Below are 20,914 nucleotides of genomic sequence, written 5' to 3'. Positions count from 1 at the left end.
ACAGACCTGTTTATACATCTGTTATCACTTCAAGAGTATCTGGGCTTAATGTAGACTTGTACTGAATTGACAGTGAATTTAATGTAAAACTGCTGTAAATATTCAAATTGTTCTATGTTGTGGAAAGGAATCCAGTTTAGACACTTTAAATTGAAATTTTTTGTAAGTTTTAGTTTTCATTAATAAAATGCTTTTGAAAATCTATACTTGTATTGAGTTACATTTTCTATTAGACACTTGATAACTATAGTTACAAATATTTCCTGAGCTAATAGACTATTAAGAAAGGTCTGTATATAACAACATGCACTAAACCAGCAACAGCAATACTTAACTTTCAAATCTTAAATTACTTTTCCTTTTGGATTGGAAATCTGGATTTAATCCAGTTTACTGTTAACGATTTTCCTCCAGCTGTCTTTCATGACTCCTGGAACCTAATGGGAATTCAACAGAGCTAGGCTGTGCAGCCAACAAAGTGAAAAAGTGATCTAGTTTTCCCCCAAGAGTTACTATTACACATGTGGAAAGTGTGAACTTCCACGTAACTGAACTAGGGTTCAATCCAGAGTTTTTGAATGACAGCCTTCTTGTCTAATGAACTGCTCGGAGTGTAAGTGACCTGGGAGATCTTTATTAGGAACACTAGTCTGAAAAGGCAAAACTGTGCAAAGAAGGCAGCTCCCAGGATTTGAGGCAGACCTCAAAGAAGGCCTCTGTTTGCAAGTGTAAGAATGCACATAGCAAAGGCTGAAATCCTTCACAAAAGAGCTTCTGTAATTTAATGATCCAGCAATAAAATCTCAAAAGCTATTTTTTTTTATATACCGGAATGTATAAATTACAAAAAAACTATTGTTTTCATCGAAGAGGCCTTAAAACCTCTGGTGAGGAGGATTTTTTTTCTATCGCCAGTTACTGTTACATACAGTCCACACCCACTCCTTTCTTTGCAGCATTGAGCTTTAATGAGTAACTACTAGCATCTTTGAGTCATTTAGCTTGAAGACAGAATCAAACCTATGATAAACCACATTGCTAACAATGTACATATATTCACATTCAGTTTAGAGCGTTCAAAAATATGGAAGATGTTTAAACAGAATACTGAAATTACAGCAATTATTCCATTGGTCAGATCATTTAAAATTTTACTCCAGGCAGGGGAAATCATGGCCTTTGTCTATTGGGTGTTACTGGCATCTGAAGACTGATTTGAAAGCAGTAAGATTATGCAGTAAAGTGAATTTCTCTGTGCAACTTGAAAGCTAACTACAGCCAGCCAACAAACTTCAACAGCACTGGCAGTCAGAACTCTACCATTTTAAATATCAGTAATATCAAAGCTATAATAATAAATAACCAATATTTGGATTGATTTTAATTGTGCTGATTTGGTTCTGTAGTTTTGATGGAACATTAAGATTTAGAAAAGCCTACATTCTTTTCAGTTGGAGTAGACACTTGGGTAGAGTTATTCAAGTCCAGCAGCAGATTCAGAAAAGATTAAAATATGAGACAAGCTCAGAAATTGTAAATCTCCATCCCAAGATAGAAATTATTTTAGTAACCTGTGTCAAAGTCATTTATTTCCAGTGATTGCGGTAGTACAAATTGCTACCAAGGTACAATTTTTGTGTGCTAAAACCAATGAAAATGACATGTCCAGAGATCTGTCCCAGAGTATGTGTTCAACAGGGACAGAAACAGTGTTCTATCTTTGATGCATTATGCCAGTGTTAAGTATGCACTGATATGTCCACTACCAATCCACTTTAACTATAGAATAGTATTTGGTATCACAATAATTATTTTCTTCTAAATCAGAAAATTAATTAATTGTGCCCATATTTGCTTCACTCAGAACCATTGCAAGCAGCAGAATTTCATCCCTGACGGTTGAGAGCAGTAACAATCATACTGGCTGGAAATCACTTTGGTCTCAAAACAATTGGTGTTCTTAAGGTGAAATACACTGTAGAACTAGGCAATTGTGGATTCTCAGGACCACTGTCAGACAAGGAGTTCCAGTTGGTTTGAAAACCTTCATTCTGAAATAACTATTCCAATTACTGTATATTTGCTCCAATAACTTTAATTCACTTACTGGTAATCTTACATTACTGGGATTCTTAAGCAACATCCTGTAGGTTTTGTTTATGGGATGGGTAAATATCCCAATCTCTTTACAGGATTAACAAGCATTCTCTTGAAACTTCTTCAGTATGTCTCAAGGTATTTTGCAGAATAAATAGTTTAAGTATAGTCACTATTGCTTTATAGGTCACCATGGAGGCCAACTGAAACAAAATTCAGCAAACAGCAATAAGATAATTTGTGCAACATCTTAGTAAAAATGATTAAGAATAATTGATAGCCATGAAACTGAAGGAGTTGCATTTAAGTTTAATAGTGCTAGAACACTTGATCTTGGTTAATATTTCTTCAGAAGATAGCAGCCTTTAGTACTTTCAGTAATCTAAATGAATGTCACCTAACAGTGTACAGGTACTGGAGTTGGGCTGTTTGTTGCTGAGATCAGAATCCTGCTATCCAAAGTCTGATACAAGTTTGGTACCTTTTAGTACAATTTAATGTCAAATATATACATTTCATATTTGACATGTCAGTGAAAAATAACCACCTCCAAAAAACAGCATATTTTTGATTTATGGAAATCTAGCTCAGATATCACCTGCTTTTATGTTTATTTTTTTACATAATCTGAACAAAACATTACAGAGATTATAACTGTACTAAACAAATCTACATGCAGGATTAAACAGTAAAAAAGATACATATTTTGAGTTATAAGCACATGGCTTTTATAATTATCAAAAGATAGATCAAATTCATAAAGTATTAGTACAGATATGGTCAAAATCTAAATGTCACGATGAGTTGACAACGCTATCAAAAAATACTAGACAATTACATGGTACATCATGATTAGTGTTAAAGAGCTAGTGTCAATATGGGAGTGCTACAACATAATACCTCCCAGATACATGCAGCACGTGTTGTACTAGGTCATCATTCAACATCGTGGTGGTCAAAACAGGAATTAGTTACTGAAAGCTTGTATTTGCTCATTAAATGTAAAAAGCCAAAAGTCAAACTGTAAAAAATGATAATGGGGATAATTCAAGTCTCACTGAAGACAAAATTCTTTCCAGTTATCTATGTCTTTACCAAAAGGATACTGAAAGATAAGAATCAGGATTTTAAATTGTTATTTTGCATAGCTTTTTCTGAATCAAAAAAATAGAGCAGTCAGATGCAGCAGCACTGGATGAAGGCTCAGGGAAGTTGTGCAATGGATCATTCTTGAAGTCTTTACTTCCCTAGAAGACTGAATTGTGTCACACTTATTCTACAGATCTGGGACTATTCCAGATCTGTTACATTGACACCAGTGGGTTGGCATTTATAGCACCAGCTTTATCAATGTGCAAACTGTACAAAAGTTACTAATGTACTTCAGCCACTTTAGTTGCATGGACCCTCCAACCTCAAAGAAAGGTTTTAAAAGGCCAGCAATTTGGAGGTAGCCTACTTCAGCTCAGAGATGGGAGAGAAAAGGGGGCTCTGCTTGGCCCACCTGCAAACAAATTAAACTACTGGCCTGGGCAGCCAGCACCCAGACAGTTACGTAGGTGTGTATTTCTACCAACCTGTGCTTATAGATGTACAGATGCAAGAAAACCTCTGCAAAAGGTACATCCTGTATCTTCAGAGACCTGTTCATTTATATTACAGCTTTTCACTTCTGTTGGAGGATGACCCCTGGAGGCAAAGCATTAAGCAGCTGGGAGGTTCAAGCTATTTCTCTTTGCTTATTAGTTTCAATGCCTGTTCTCTATTCGTGCTTTCTCCTCTATAAAAAAAGGTTCACAGAAATATTTAAATATTTACTTGTAAACCAGTTGGTCTAATTATTTATAGCTTTTAAATAATAACTAACACCATTCAATTCAGGAATGGTAACTAAAAAATTCTTAACCAAATTATTTTAAGTTCATCCTAATAACACTGAAACATCCTCAACTGGTATAAAATTGAGGAAAATAAACATTCAGACAGTTGAAACTATTTTGGAAGTCCCCATTTTCCCTCCTTTCAAGGTGCTAACTCTTAGTGATGTAGACTTCCATAAAAATGAGACATCTGCAGGTTATTTAACCCTAAACTGTACTTCAGTCCTGACCAGTCAATGAGCATCAATAAGTTTTTGTTTCTAATGTGATACTGTTTTATCCCTCATCTCATCCAATATGTGTACACTGTCTTCAACAGGACAGCATTCAAGGAAATCTTAGTTTCCCCTCATATCCTAAGGAAGTTATTGATTAGGTTGAATAGAACCATAATATTATATTGCTAACTAGAGGTGTGTCTGTCACGAACCAGCGGACAGGGTTTTCTTGTAAAAAGCCTAACTTAAAACAGAGAGGAACAAAAAATTCTTTTTTCTTGCACATTTTAAACTCAGGATCTTCCACAGTTGGTAGTCAATGTAAACACAGACTAGCAGAATGCAGTGGTGGTTTAGAAAAAGTAATACAACCAATGAAGTTTGGAGACTCAAGATATATTAGTACATTACTAGGTGCACAGAATGGAACACCTCCCATTTCAAGCACCCATGATCACAAAAGTTGGGCTCAGTGAGGTTAAGCCATGACTCTTATTCCCCCACCTCACTAAGAACTAAATACCTAGGCAGTACCACCTATTGTACCAATGTGACATTTGTCAATATCCCATTCCAGCCATCCTGTAGCCTGTCTGAATGAGACTGCTAATTGAGTGATGTTAAATTGGATTCAACTTGGCCAAGCTGATTTCAAATAGGATTCTTTTAGTCTGCACACAAAGGAAGCTTTCATCCCATCAGTTTGTGCTGAATATGTATCTAGATGCCAGAGTTGAAAGGCTGGTATATGACCCAATGACCTACCCAATTACTTCAAAATAACCCCCATGTTAATGTGGATGGGGAGCAAAAGCAATAAAAAAAAAGCAAAATTACTCTTTAAAAAAAATTAATTTGTTGTGACCCAAGGTTACTTGACTCCACAGCAGAAGCTAACTTATTGGTGAGCAGTAGAGGGTTCTCACCCACTGCCACACTAGGGACAATAACACTGGCACAGCCATTTCTGCTAAACGGTAAATGTCAAATTTCAGCCCTTTCACCTGGTCAGACCAAGAAAAGGGTCCACTGACTGAAATGCCGATCTCTCACAACCATACTGCAATACATGCAGATTAACTGGAGCTGCACCTTAAGTTAACACAGAAAAAAAACATAAAGTCAACTCAAAATAAAAAATGATGATGCTTTGCACACAATGTAACACTGCACTGTGAGAAACAACCCCTGGAAGTGGACTAGTGTTTTAAATTATAAAGGAATGTTGACAGTCTCCTTCTCTTCACACCTACATCTAGTGTCCAGTTCAGCACCTTTATTGAGGTAATGGGACCAGCACTTCCACATAGTTGACAGGAAAGAAGCCCGATTGGCCATGGAGCATTCCTTCATACCAGTTGTCATCGATCTGATTGGTCAAAGTGATGGTATCACCTTCCTTGAAGCCAAGTTCCCCTTCATTCTCTGGCTCAAAGTCGTACAATGCCTTGCAGCATGGTTGATCTAGATGAGCTACACAACAGAAAATGCACTTCAGAAAAGGTTGAAGGACAAAATAAATTATTTCCCTTTGCATTGATAGTGATGGCTCTTTCTAACGCACATTTGCAGGATAGCAGAACCCCTTTGGTTTTGCTCTTAGAATTCAATTGGAAGACCAAAGAATGTGCATCTAAAGGTTATTTAACCTAAAATTATAGTGTTAATAATGGTTACACTATCCACATTCAAATCCTTTTAAGGAACCACTGGATAATAATCGCAGAAACAGTAACAATTTTTCTCACTTGTCAGGGACATGAGTACCAAGGCCAACATAAATGCTCAAACTGGACATTGTTACCACTGAGTCAGTAGAAAGAACCTTGGAGGTGAAAGTGTCCTCTGATAGTACAGCATGGCAGCTATTCAATGCTGAATTTCCAATGGAAGATTACAATAGGTCACATAAGGTGAGCTACGTATTATAACCCAGTGCAACAAAGACTGAAACTAAGGGGCAGAAGCAAGAAAGTAGATCACACTGGGGTAACATTTCAAAGCTGTGTGACAAGGATTCAATCAATTCACCACATTTAGTTCTTAATCACAGGTGTGCCTATCTGCAATGGAGAATTAAGAAATTTTACTAAAGAGCAGAGCTGATAAAACCCAGGACCACCAATCACTCATACTCAGCGAAGGACAAAGGTCAAGAATGGAAAGTGGAAAAACAAAGCTTGAGTGTGCTCTATTAAATAAATCATGAAATTATTTAGGTAATTTTGTCATAGGAAGAAAGCGTTAAAACCTCAGCTAGATTTCTATCTTAGATACTACTATCCCAGAATATCAATTTTATCACTGTGCATGCATGTGGGTTATACATTCCCCAACCATCTACTCTTTAAATTAGAACATATGATTATTATATATTTTAAACCATAATCAATGTAATCTTGCAGGAAAAAAAGGATACTAAGTTGCTGACCTCAATACTATATATTTAAATTATTTTGTAACACTTCAAAATCATGTAAATATTGCCATAGGTAAAGTATCAAAACTGAATATTCAAAGAAGTCCACATTTGGTGAAACTCAGTCAGGAGAGTGATAGCAGAATAACGATTGCCTGATGCCAAGTATAAAATTCCAATGATCTCCTATTCAGATTTTTTAATTCCATCCCACTTAATTCACATCATTAATGGATACAGAGTGTAGCCTGTTTCGTTAGAACAGAAACCAATTCCAATAGTATGAGATAGTGGACATGAAATACCATTTGGCACCATAATTAAGTATGCACCCTTGTTAAAATGTGTGAGATTCAGTCAGCATCACCACCTCAAACTTACTAATTAAACTCTGACCAATGTAGCCTCTTTCTACACCATATTCAGAGCTCCACACTACAAAGCTGACCGTAACTAAAATGCTTCTAACACAATATTGTACCATATCCTATCAATCTAGTAAAATTGTTTTACCATTATGCCTCTATTTCATCTAATTTACTGACTGAAATCCTCATTTCTGTTTAAAAGCATTATCCAGCCCATTCACCTGTTATTGGTGAGATACTGCATCCTCTGTTTCATACATTCTGATTGGCACACATTTCTACCGTCAAGATGAGGCCACACGCAGGTCGATAGAGCAATACCTTATCTTCCGCCTAGGTAGCCTCCTACCTGCCGGCATGAACATTCAACTCACAGAGCTCCATTGATACCCCTGCCCCACCCCCCCTTGACCCCATCTCTATCTATAATTTTAGTCTGGTTCTCTTTCTCTCTCTTTCCCCCCCCCCCTCACTACAATCTCCCCCCAGCCCTACCTTTCTTTTTCTTCTATTTCTCATAATTGTCCACCTTCCCCCTAGCCCATTTCCCTCCAGCCTATCACTTCCTAGCTCTCTACTTCATCGCTCCCCCCACTTCTTATCCCCCCTCGACCATCCCATGTTACTTCACTCCTGATGAAGGGTTTCTGCCTGAAACATTGTCACTACCTCCTCCCATAGATGCTGTTTGGCCTGCTGAGTTCTGCCAGCATTTTGTGTTTTGGCACACATTTTACACCTTTTTACCTTTTAGTAGCCCTAATAACTAGAATTTTTCTCTTTTAACTTCTAAACATTCCTACTTTTTGCTGGACCTTTTAAAACTCCCCTAAAATCCTGCTTCTGTGCTTCTCAACATTAAGTTATTTAAAAACATACCTCTATAGTATAGATCAGCACACGGCAATGTAAAAAGAAAATACAAGACAAGTCTATCACCAACATACGAAGGCACAGTGGTTGTCGGGATTCACACACATTGATGTCCAATGGCTAATTTTAATCATTAGCAGCTTTGTGATATTACTTTTGCATCAAATGACATTTTTTTCCAAAAAATTTGATTGGTATTGCAAGATAATTGATCTAGTTTGAATTTTTAAAAAGCCTATTGAGACAAAATAAGAGAATATATAGTGTACAAGTGTTTTTTAAACTGTAAGTTTGTAGACCTTTATAAATCAGTTCATAATACAAAAGCTGAATGTCAATCAATGATGATGAAATTATCAACAAATTGCATAATCAAAGGATTTTGTATTTTTGTTGACCACATTTCCCCCTTACCCAGCTGAAACCAAGGTCATGCACTTTGGTAGTAGAAATAAATGTGCAGGCTATTTTCTAAACAGGAAGAAAATCCAAAAATCTGAGATGCAAAGGACAAGGTTAACTTGTAGGTCAAGTCGGTGATGAGGAAGGCAAATGCCATGTTAGCATTCATTTCAAGAGGTCTAGAATACAAGAGCAAGGATGTGATGCTGAGGCTTTATAAGGCACTAGTGAAGCCTCACCTTAAGTATTGTGAACAATTTTGGGCCCCTCATCTTAGAAAAGATGTGCTGGCATTGGAGAGGGTCCAGAGGCAGTTCACAAGGATGATTCCTAGAATGAAGGGGTTATCATACGAAGAATGTTTGATGGCTCTGGGTCTGTACTCGCTGGAATTCAGAAGGATGAGGGGGGAATCTCATTGTCTAGGCCTTTCAACATTCGAAAGGTTTCACAGCAGATGTGGAAAGAATGTTTCCAACAGTGGGAGAGTCTAGGACAAGAGGGCAGAGTCTCAGGATAGAGAGGCATCCTTTCAAAACAGTAATGTGGAGAAATTTCTTTAGCTAAAGGGTGGTGAATTTGTGGAATTTATTGCCACATGCAGCTGTGCAGGCCAGGTCATTGGGTGTATTTAAGGCAGAGATTCATAGGTTCTTGATTGGACATGGCATCAAAGGTTACAGGAAGAAGGCCGTGAACTGGGATTAAGGAGGATCAGCCAAGATTGAATGGCTGAGCAGACTCAATGGGCCAGATGGCCTAATTCTGCTCCTATGTCTTATGGTCTTACAACAATTCTCCAAGTATACGACAGTCTTTCACTTTTGATCATGTTTCCTGTATTGAGAGCAGTGCTACACCTTGGGTAATGACATTTGGAAAGTTAGGGCAAATGTACCTCCTTGAAGTGTATCCTCTTTGTATCTTATGGCATGGAAGCCTGAAACCTACTAGATTTCAAAAGAAGGTACCAAAGTAACACTTGAGGGTGTTGATGTTCAGAGTTCAATGACATCACCATGGGAATTAGGTTTTTCCCCCTAATACTATCCTCTTAATGGCAAATGATATCATTTTCTTAAACCAAACTTATGGACACATAACTAAGTATGGTCTAAAATACAAATCTATTAAATCTTGTTTTTGATTTATAGTTAAACATATGGCAATCAAATCTCATTAAATTATAACACATCCTAAGAAAGATGCTGACTTTTAACCATCACAAACAAAAAAATAGGCATTAATTACCCTACTTACAGGGAGATCCACCAGCTGGTGTCCTATTGGCCTTGTCAGAACGGAAGGAGGCTGTTCATAGAAAAGTTAATGCAAAAACATTTAAAAACTTATTACAATGTTCAAGTTTACTCTACAAACAGTAAACCTATTTAAGATTAAACTTTTGTTTACCAGCAACAATCACAGTTTATCTTCCCCAACCGCCCCCTCCCCACCACTCCTAATGAGAAACCAGCATCCCTGCATTCAGAATGGCATGGCTTTTCCAGTTTGTTCCTTTTACACTGTTGTCTGTAAGATAGCGATACGGTTAAGGATGCTCTTCTTTTAATCAAACTTTCTTTATCACCATAACAAAAACTCAGAATCAACGGCAGCTACTGTGAACAACTTTAGATCCAACTCTCACAGAACACTAGATTGCTCCAGAAGTCTGTGCCCTGAATTAAGTACAAAACTATTCCTTCAAAATATCCTTTTGAAGGTGACTGTAAGAGAAAGAGAGAATCTCCTAAATTGTCTAAGCATTAAGCCTACTACCAATGCAACAAACAATATATACAATCTTTCAACATACATACCATGCTTAAAGAGTGTTCTGAGCAAAATATCACAAAGGTCAGATACTGATGTATGTAGCTCTCTCATAGAGGGTCAGTGTTACTTGTGGAAATGAATATGAGCATCCAGGATGCATACTGCACAACAAATTATTCAGGCTTCAGTGCAACTTTATTATCTGAATTTTACAACTAAAGTACTAAGGAGATAGTGACATCAACAATAAATGGCAACTATACACAAATGCTTAGAACAGCTTGGAATACTAGGAAAATATACAATTCTTAACTTTGCTATCCATTTGCTTAACAGAAAAGCAGCTAATGGGGAAACATATAAATGGAATCTAATAAAATGCAATTCTTTAACACAAGAACTAATGCTCTGATAAGGAAAATAAAGGTGAACTTCATCTTGTTTAGATTTGGTGAATATACAGTAATAATTATTTTGAAAGTAATGAAATTCCTATTCATGATTCAAAAAAGGTGCTGCTTTAATATATTATTTCCTTCCTGTTCAATTAATCAATCACATTGGTTGCTGTATAATTTTACCAGTGCTGCAGACATTGGGTACTTTAGCATAAAGACATTCTCTATGGGACAGACTTAATAACAATAAGAGATGGCAATTGAAAGGATAGCTTAAATTGAATACCAAGTTGAATGGTACCAAATCAGTGACTTCCAGTCAGTGTCACAAGGCAACTTTTACAGACAGGAGATAACTTGCCTAGGCTTGCAACAAAGGATAGGAAATAGTGTAAAGTAACCAGGAATGCTAATTCAGTGTAAGGCAGAGCTTTTCAGAAAAGGGAACATATTAACAGAAGGAATAAAGGCAAAAATAAGGGAAGATATCATAAATAAAAAGTAATAGCAATGATAACATCTCAACTATAAAAACTTTACAGTCTTAAGCAGATCAAAAAATTGCAGACCCAGAAATGCAGTCCATCGTGTTTCCCTTTGCTTCAAAGCCTCAAGTCATGTGTGATGGGACTAGATAACAGGTGATCTTAGATACTTAAAATGAAAGCAAGATTGCACTTGGTGCTCTGAAGTTTAAGTCTACAAACATGACCTGGGTAGTGGGTAGAATTCTGGCTTTAATCATCAGCTGAAGGATGTGCCCTACTTGAAGCAGTTACTCATCAGTTTCAAAACTGACACTGTATAGGAGAGTGTTAAGATACAGTCTAAAGTTATTAACGTATCGTTCTTCCAGTTGTCAGTAGATCAGAGTAACAACACTTAGCTCAGAAGCCTCTGTGATGCTTGGAAATGTTCATTTCAGAGATTTATACAGAATCCTAAAACCATTATAGTGCTCAAATTATGCAGCTATTGCTCAAAAGAATTTGGCAAAAACTAAGTAAATAAGGAAAATAATGTCATTGACTGAACATTTTCAATAAATATTTTGTTATTTGGGGAAATTTAAGCCATATATTCATTTAACAGAAGAAAATATCTGTAGAAGGCAATGAAAATTTGATTAATACTAATAGTTTCAGCAGATAAAGTGTTCATTGCTGCTTTCAGTTAATAGCATGGACCAATGAACACCTGATAATTTAAAAATGTTCATACTCTGCTACTACTGTTCTCACCTACAAAGATAAAAACATACAAAAAATTCTTGTACAGACTGCAGGCTAGGAAGACCCTAGTAAAATACAAAAGCAGTTAAAAATCTTCTGCTGTCAATACTTGCTCTCACCATAGTCAAAAGCCAAGTGCTCCACAATCTCAGCTAAAATTGTAGACACTTTATGGTTTACCCATCAGGATAAACAGGAGTTCTGCAAATGCTGAAGATCCAGAGCAACACACAAAACGCTGGAGGAACTTGGGTCAGGCAGCATCTATGGAAATGAATGAAAAGTCGATGTTTTGGGCTGAGACCCTTCATCAGGACTGAAAGGACGGGGAAGATGCCCGAATATACAGGTGGGGAGGGGAAGGAGGACATGCTAGTAGATGATAGGTAAAGTGCTAAAGAAGAAGGAATCTGAGAGGAGAGGAGAGTGGACCACGGGAGAAAAGAAAGAAAGAGGGGCACTAGGGGGAGGTGGTAGGCAAGTGAGTAGAAGAGATAAGAGGTGAGAGTGGGGAATAGAAGGAAGGAGGGGGAAAGACAAATTACCAAAAGGAGAAATCAATGTTCACGCCGTCAGTTTGGAGGCTTCCCATATAGAATATGATGTGTTGCTCCTTAACCCCAAGGTGGCTTCACCGTGGCAAGTGGAGGCCATGGAATGACATGACAGTCAGGAATGGGGATACGGAGTTAAAATGGTTGGCCACCAGGAAATTCTGCTTTTAACAGATGGAGTGGAAGTGCTCGACAAAGCAGTTCCTGAATTTATGTCAAGTCTCAACAATGCAGAGGTGGCCACATTGGGAGCACTGGATACAAAAGACAATCCAAACAGATTTGCAGGTGAAGTGTTGCCTCACCTGGAAGGATTATTTGGGGTCCTGAGTGGAGGTAAGGGTGGAAGTGAATGGACAGGTGTAGCATTTCTATCTCTTGCAGGAATACATCAAGGTGGAGTTTTGTGGGAAGAGGCAAACAAACAAGAGATTCTCTGCAACTTCCGTTCCACCCACCTTTCTTCTAGTCCCCACTCTGACCTCTTACCTCTTCTCCTCTCCTGTCTATCATCTCTCCCAGTGCCCTTCCTCCTTTCCTTTCTCTTGTGGTCTACTTTCTCTCCTCTCAGATTCCTTCTTCTCCAGCCCCTTGTAGCTTCCCATCCACCTGGCTTCACCTATCACCTTCTAGCTTGGCTTACTTCCCCAGCACCCCCCAAATTTTCATTCATTTCTTTCCCCCTTCCTTTCCAGTCCTGATAAAGGGTCTCAGCCCAAAATGTTGACCGTTTATTCATTTCTGTAAATGCTGCCTGACTTGCTGAATTCCTCCAGCATTTTGTGTGTGTTAAGAGATATTATGTCAGAGAATTAATGATCTTTGAATAACTTGCCAGGAAATAAAAAAATCAGTGATTGGTTCAACACTGGGAAATACCAATGGTACCTGCTCCCTGGCTTTTTCTGACTAATTCATTCAACAAACTAGGGATCAAGAGGTGTCTTCAGTTTGGGTTTCTCAAAATCTTCCCTCTTCTTATAGAGCAGAAGACACAACAGCACAGGAATAAACTCTTTGACTCACGATGTCTGTGCTGAACATGATGCAAATTAAACTAAAAACAAGCCTCTCATAGGACTATGCATTTTTCAATGACTAGTCTCTGACACATTATTCAAGTGGTTGTTCTTTGTGTACAATATGAGATAGATAGTGCCAGCAAACCCTTATTTACTCTACTTTATTGCTGCACTTCCTTAAAGCCAGCATCTCTTGGTCATTTTCAATTACTACTGTAAGACATCCTAAAATTCAGCAAGCAAAACCTGATTCTAAGTCTATTGTGCATTCACATCTGCACTTTTTGGCAAGAAACCTTTAAGAATCAGGAGCAGTAACTGGTTAATCTTTTCTCTCACCCAGCTCCCCCTCACTCCTACCCACAACTGTAAATTGGATTGAGATTTTGAAACAGAGTCAGGGATTAAATGTAGGAATTATTTGGATTGTATGACTCTGGTTGAACTTCGTCATAACATGGAGAAACCCCATTTGTTATACAGGACAATCCAGAAATCATTCTACACTTTTGACCTCATTATCCAGAAGCATAATTGTGACAGAAGCATGGGAACAACTCAAGTTCTTCTCCAAGATGGATACTATGCATATCTATTCAGCTATTTTCTCGACAGAACTCCCTATCCAGTATCTTCACCACAAGGTCTGGGACAACTCACGATTAACCTTTTTCCCCCAACAATCAGAGAATGCTGTTAAATACTATTCTTGAGGTGACATATACATCACTTAAATCAATCATTAAAACTAATATTCAACTCCTTTCCTAGTTTTATCTAAGCATAGCTCAAGTAAAACAGGATTGTGTGAATTTGAAAAGCTTATGGGATATTTTTTAAAATTTCAATTGATTTTCCACAGGCAAGACTAACATTTATTGATCATGGTTAATTCCTGAGTTTGTGGGGTGAGCCATTTCCTGAACTGCTGTAGTCCTGGTGAAGGACTCCCATAGTGCTGTTGAGTACAGAGTTACAGAATGTAAATTCAGAAACAATGAAAGGACAGCAAAGATTGACTTTGAAGGGAGTCTATGATCCTGCTGCCCTGATCCTATTTGATGGTAGCACTCAGGAATTTGGAAGATGTCATCAGAGCAGCCTGGGCAAACAATTGGAGTACATTTCCCACACAGTGCAGGAGCTACTGTTTCAGTATTGCAGTAAATAAATGCCTATGGTGATTGATGGTATATTTATGAATTAGGCTGCTTTGTCTTATGGTGTTGAGCTACTAAGGAGCTGTTGAAGCTATACTCATCCAGGCATGCAGAGAGTATTCCATCATGCTCCCAACTTGTGCCTTGCAGACTGGAATGGGTTTGGAATATCAGGAAATGAATGCTCCATGGAACTGACTCAGTCTCCAAACTGTTCTTGTGGATACAAAATTCTATTGAGTTTCAGGTCAATGATAACTGCCAGAATATTGAAGGTGGGAGATTTGAATGAAGTGCTTTGGATTTGTGTTTTAACTTAATCTTGTTGGAGATCATTACTCTCTGGCATTTTTGTGGCTTGAATGTTGTCTATGACTTGTATACAAACGTCGACCATTTAATTTTCAAAGATATCCCATTTTTTGAGATATGGCTTATTGATAATAGATAAACAACAACAACAACAAAATCTCACCTTGTGATTTGGTTGACCCACTATAGGAGAAACCACCATTGGAATGGTCTGTGTCTCCATATTCTGTGTAAGTGCTTCTAGGTTTTGGCTGGTATTCCCGTTTAGGGCGGCCAGATGCATCACGTATCCTGTGTGTGATAGTTATGATCATCAGACAAGTCCAACATTAATGAAATGATTAGTATATTACAATACACAATGAACTTATTAGAAACTCCAACATGACTTAGAAATGTTGAACGAAGGCATGACATGCAGTTTAACATAATAAATGTGAGGTTACTCAATTTAATTCTAAAAACAGAAGACATTATTGCAAGAACGATGAGAGATTTACAGTAAGGGAAATACAATGAAACCCAGATGTTCTTGAAAACCCATCATTCAAAACAAAAATTCAGATACAGCAAGCTGTAGGAAGGCAAGTAGTATGCTCCCCTTGATTATTAGGAGATTTGAGTAAATGGGTAAGGATACCTTCTGCAGCTATAAAGGGAGAAACCTCATCTGGCACATGCAGTGTTTCATATTAAATTTTCCCATGACATAAGAAATAATTCAGTCCATCAAATCTATACCCGCTATCAGAGAAATCCGATCAAAGCCATACCCCCCTTAGATATTTCCCTCTAGTCTATTCTTTACATGCCAATCAAGTCTCCTCTTATTCTCCTACAAACTAGCAACAACCCAGCTACACTAGCTATACAGTGGTCAACCAACACATCCTTGGGATGTGTGACAAAACTGGTTTATGGGAGAACTTGACATTGCCACTCAGTAAGTACTGGAAGACTGGACTAAACCCAGTCACTGGAAAAGTAAGACAGCAGAAATATTCAATGTGCTATTTTTTGATCTTCCTACTTGAAGGATATTTTTGCCATGAAGGTAATACAATGAGGTATTGCATGAAGGTAATACAAGATTGATTCATGGAATGGCAAGGTTGATGGAAGATAAGAAACTGTGTCTCTTAGATATAGACCAGGAGTTCCTAACCTGGGGTCCACTGACTCGTTGGTTAATGGTATGGGTCCATGGCATAAAAAAGTTTGAGAGCCCCTAGTATAGAAGAGTGACAGGGGACCCTAAAACTGTAAAATGGCACATGAATAATGAGGTGAGATAAAGAGAGGACATTTCCAATGACTGGAGAGTTCATTACTGGAGGTCACAGCTTCAGAATATAAGATTTACCATTTGGAACAAATATCTAGAAAAATGACTTTATCCCAAAGATAGAGAAACTGCCATATAATATGCTGGAGGTCAACTCAGTAAAGATATTCAAGTAGTAAGTACAGTGAATTCCAGTTCATTGGGCCATTGGTTAATTGGGACAGCTGCTTATTTGGGCCAACTCTTAAAGAACAGAAACAAATCCAGAAGATAGCCAGGATTCTCTTCATTTACTTGAGACCCCCCCCCCCCCCCATCATTATGTGCCATGTATAGGACGTGAGAGATCATGATCTCATGACCCTGATTATTCGTGGCAAATTTTTTCCTACAGAAGTGAATTTGCCATTGCCTTTTTATGGGCAATGCCTTTGAAGAGTATGAATGATGACTGGAGTTACCCATCTTACAGAGACTGTCTGCCTGACATCAGTGGTTGCACTAGAACTTGGGATTTTCACCAGCTGCTCATACAACCATCTACCACCTGCTCCCATGGCTTCACATGACTATGACTGGAGGGCTCAGCAGTGCTACACTTGCCAATGGGTGACGTGCAGGCTAACAGAAGGAAGGAGCACCTTACACCTCCTTTGGTAGAGACATCACCACCCCGCCACCCACTATGGAACACTATGCCACTAACGTCAGAAGCGTGCATTTATATGCCCATTAGACACAACATTGTGCTTACAACGGACAGTTTTAAAACCCCATCAGTTGTGTGTGTTTGTCTTCAAAAAGCGTTGAGTTTTGTCACTAACAGTTGGCAAGAAATAAGCAGTAAGACAATTCAGAACTGTTTTGCTCACTGCAGTTTCAAGCATTCAGGCTTAGAAATACCAGAAAAGGCTGGGAGTGAAAATGAAGCACATCTCACTATTTCAACAAGTTAGGAACTACTAAGAATCCGAAGGTATTGATTTGAATGTTACAATGAAAATGTGGCTCAATTAACTGGATGCACATTGGAAGCAAAGGATGCATTGAAAGCATTGAATGAGGCCATCTATCATCAACAAAAGATGTCTGTGCTGATTAGACATATACATCAGTTCCTCCATTTGGTAACTATTAGGAAATAGTACAGTTTTATAGTACTATAGTAGCATTGATAGTGTACTAATTTGTTCTGTATTTCATTTAAATGTATAATTTGAATCACAGTGGATTTAATTTGGCTTGTTTTGACACTGATCAAGAGAAAAAGACTCTTTAGTGTCAAAGTGAAAACAGATCTCTACAAAATGATCTACATTACAATTATAAAAACACAAAATTATTGATGGCGTATTTACCCCCTATAATATGACATACCAAATCATTAGTGCTGCAGCCATTTGGTTTTATAAGTCACATAATTAGTTAAATGGAGATCACCTGTATGCAGTCAAGGTGTTTCAATTGATTGCAGTAAAAATACACCTGCATCTAGAAGGTCCGACTGCTGGTGAGTCATTATCTTAGCAGAAACCATTAAGACCAAAGAACACTCCAAGCAACTGCATGAAAAGATTATTGAAAAGTACAAGTCAAGAGATGGATACAAGAAAACTTCTAAGTCGCTGACTATCTCTTAGGAGTACAGTTAAGTCAATCATCAAGAAATGGAAAGAATATGGCACAGCCATAAATCTGTCTAGAGCAGGCCGTCCTCAAAAACTGAGTGACCATGCAAGAAGGGGTCTAGTGAAGAGGCCACCTACGACAACTCTGAAGGAGTTACAAGCTTCAGTGGCTGAGATGGGAGAGACTATGCATACAACAACTGTTGCCTGGGTGCTTCACCAGTCACTGCTTAATGGGACAGTGGCAAGGAAAAAGCCACTGTTGAAAAAAAAAAAATCACACGAAATCTTGGCTACAGTTTGCCAGAAGGCACATGGGAGACTCTGAAATCAACTGGAAGAAGGCTCAATGGTCTGATGAAACTAAAAGTGAGCTTTTGACCATCAGATTAAATGCTATGTTTGGCAAGACTGAAACTGCACATTATCAAAAACACACCATCCATAACATGAAGCATGGTGATGGCTGCATCATGCTGTGGGGATGCTTCACTGCAGCAGGCCCTGGAAGGCTCATGAAGGTAGAGGGTAAAATGAACACAGCAAAATATAAAGAAATCCTGAAGGAAAACCTGAGGCAGTCTTGCAAAAGAACTGCAACTTGAGAAAAGATGTGTTTTCCAGCACGACAATGACCCAAAGCATAAAGCCAAAGCTACACAGGAATAGCTTAAGAACAACAAAGTTAATGTTCTGAAGTGGCCAAGTCAGAGTCCAGACCTCAATCCAATTGAGAGATTGTGACTGGACTTGAAAGGGGCTGCTCAATCATGATCCCCATGCAATCTGACACAGCTTGAGCAGTTTTTAAAAAATGGGGATAAATTACAATGTCCAGATATGCAAAGCTGACAAAGATCTATTCACAGACTCGAAGCTGTAATTGCTGCCAAAGGTGCATCTACTAAATACTGACTTGAAGGGGATGAGTAATTATGCAATCAATTATTTTGTGTTTAATAATTGTAATAAATTTAGACCAATTTATAGAAATTTGTTTTCACTTTGACACAAAGGAGTAGTTTCTGTTGATCAATGTCAAAAAAGCCAAATCAAATCTACTATGATTCAATGTTGTAAAACAATAAAATATGAAAACTTCCAAGGGGGGGGGGGTGAACATTTTTTTATAGGCACTGTATGTACTCTTTAATTCAAAAGTGATTAAGAAATGGTGGTGGGGGGGCAAGAATACATTTCTGAAGTGGATGATCAATGTGATCATGTTTAGTAGCAGGAAAATCTGAAAGTTCTAGTTTTTCTACTCCTTCCTCCCCCACCCCAATGTTTCTATGCATCTCCTCCAACCCAACTTGCCACATGGGTAAAGCTGTGCTTGCCTGCACCACTTTCTATCACTTAGTACTCAAGATACTGATACTTGAAGATAGAGAAATGTTTAATCTTCAAATATTCTTACACAAGGAAGAGTGCAAGTAAGCAAAGTGGCCTCTCAAACTTGCTGTTACAAGATCACAGCCAACTAACCAAATTCCTACATTTCTCAATTTCCCCAGATTTCAAAATTCTCTCACCCTCAGCCTTGAATATATCTGAAAACTGAGCATAGAATTCTAACATTTTCAACTCTCAGAAAAAAATTCCTGCTGATTTCAGTCTCAAGTGGCTAGTTCCTTATCCTAAAACCTCTACTTCCAAGCTTCCTCATCCTTACACCACCCACACTGTTAAACTCTTAAAGTTTCAATTAAATTATACTCTACTCTTCTCAACTCCAAATACAAACCTATTATATTCAATCTTCCTCAAAGAACAACTCTCCCTTCATGAAACAATTGTAATTGATTATGCTGGATGATTACCGCTGACAACAGGTGGTCTGCAGGGGTCAGTATTGGGACCACTTCTTTTCATATTATAGTCAATGATTTGGATGATGGAATTGATGGCTTTGTGGCCAAGTTTGCAGACAATACAAAGATGGGTGGAGAAACAGGTAATGTTAAAGAAGCAGGCAGTCTGCAGAAGGGCTAGGACAAATTGGGAAGATGGGCAAAGAAATTGGAGATGAGATATAGTGTAATAGGGAAGTGTGCGGTCATGTACTTTGGTAGAAGGAACAGGGAGAAAGTTCAAAAATCAGTGATGCAAAGGGCCTTGGAGGTCCTTGCATAGGATACCCTAAAGGTTAACTTGCAGGTTGAGTCAGAGGTAAGGAAGGCAAATACAATGTTGGCATTCACTTCAGAGAACTAAAACATAAGAGCAAGGATGTGATGCTGAGGCTTTACAAGGCATTGGTCAGACTGCACTGAGACTACTGTGAGCAGTTTTTGGACGCTTATGAAAAGATATGCTGGCATTGGAGAAGGTTCAGAGGAGGTTCACAAACCACTGTTCCCTCTAAGCTGTGCAAGTGCATAGCTGCACACATAGCCTTTGTAAAGAGATGAGAAAGTTTATGAAACATAAAAAATTCTTTGCACTGTATTGTTATACTTCAATTAATAAAAAGCATGTAATACCACAAATTTTCATTCTTTTTTTCTTTTTCAATCTTTTTATTATTATTAATATCAACAAAATAAAATTGAAATATAGATAATGGGATTACAAACATACACATTTCAACTGAACATGAAAGAATACATAAGCGATAGTTACAGTATAAATGAGTATTCCCAAATCATGGACGATACAAGTAACAAATAAACAAGGCAAACCTAGGTATATCATAATATATATTTTATAAAAACAGAAAAAAGAAAAAGAAAAAAAAATCATAGAATGCAAACTACAAAAAGAAACATTTAAATTGCTACGTAGTTTTCAGGCCATGTAAAAATTTCCTGATTGGTCCACACAGTTCTAAAACAAATTAGGCAGGAGGGACTTACTGAGCATTTACTGCACAACCGCTCTGTTCAGGCTTTCAGTTTCCTCTCGTGGGGGAGTTTAGAGCCAGAGGGCACAGCCTCAGAATAGAAGGACATCCAAGTAGTACAAAGATAAGAAGGAATTTCTTTAGCTGGGAGGTAATGAATCTATTGATTGCTGTGGAAGCCAAATCATTGAGTATACCTAAAGCAGAGGTTGATAGGTTTTTATTTTATCAGGGTGTCAAAGGCAGGGGAATGGGGTGAATAGTGATAATAAATCAGCCATGATGGAATGACAGATAAATTTCGATAGGCCAACCGGCCTAATTCTGCTCTTGTGTCTTATGGTCTTAAGGTAATATTTCTCTGCATTTTCCCAAGACAACGTGACTTTAGCTGTAGGTAAATTATTGAAGGGAATTCTGATTTGAAGATTTAATTAAAGGG

At 37.9% G+C, this 20,914-nt stretch overlaps 1 protein-coding gene across 2 annotated transcripts in view; it reads right to left on the bottom strand.

Annotated features, from left to right (window-relative positions):
• Window positions 1-2,691: 2,691 nt before the first annotated feature.
• sh3gl1b (SH3-domain GRB2-like 1b) overlaps window positions 2,692-20,914 on the bottom strand; it is a 122,918-nt gene continuing 104,695 nt past the window's right edge. For both annotated transcript variants that reach the window (XM_059991602.1, XM_059991601.1), the window contains 3 exons: window positions 14,878-15,005; window positions 9,518-9,568; window positions 2,692-5,668 (listed from right to left, as the gene is read on the bottom strand). In XM_059991602.1, coding sequence (XP_059847585.1) covers window positions 5,472-5,668; window positions 9,518-9,568; window positions 14,878-15,005 — 376 coding nt within the window. In that variant the 3' untranslated portion in view covers window positions 2,692-5,471. The remainder of the gene's footprint in view (window positions 5,669-9,517; window positions 9,569-14,877; window positions 15,006-20,914) is intronic.

This window comes from Hypanus sabinus, chromosome 16 (assembly GCF_030144855.1).
Source record: "Hypanus sabinus isolate sHypSab1 chromosome 16, sHypSab1.hap1, whole genome shotgun sequence".
NCBI classification, from domain to species: domain Eukaryota; kingdom Metazoa; phylum Chordata; class Chondrichthyes; order Myliobatiformes; family Dasyatidae; genus Hypanus; species Hypanus sabinus.
Note: the sequence above shows the minus strand (reverse complement) of the source record. Positions and strands in the feature narration are given on the sequence as shown.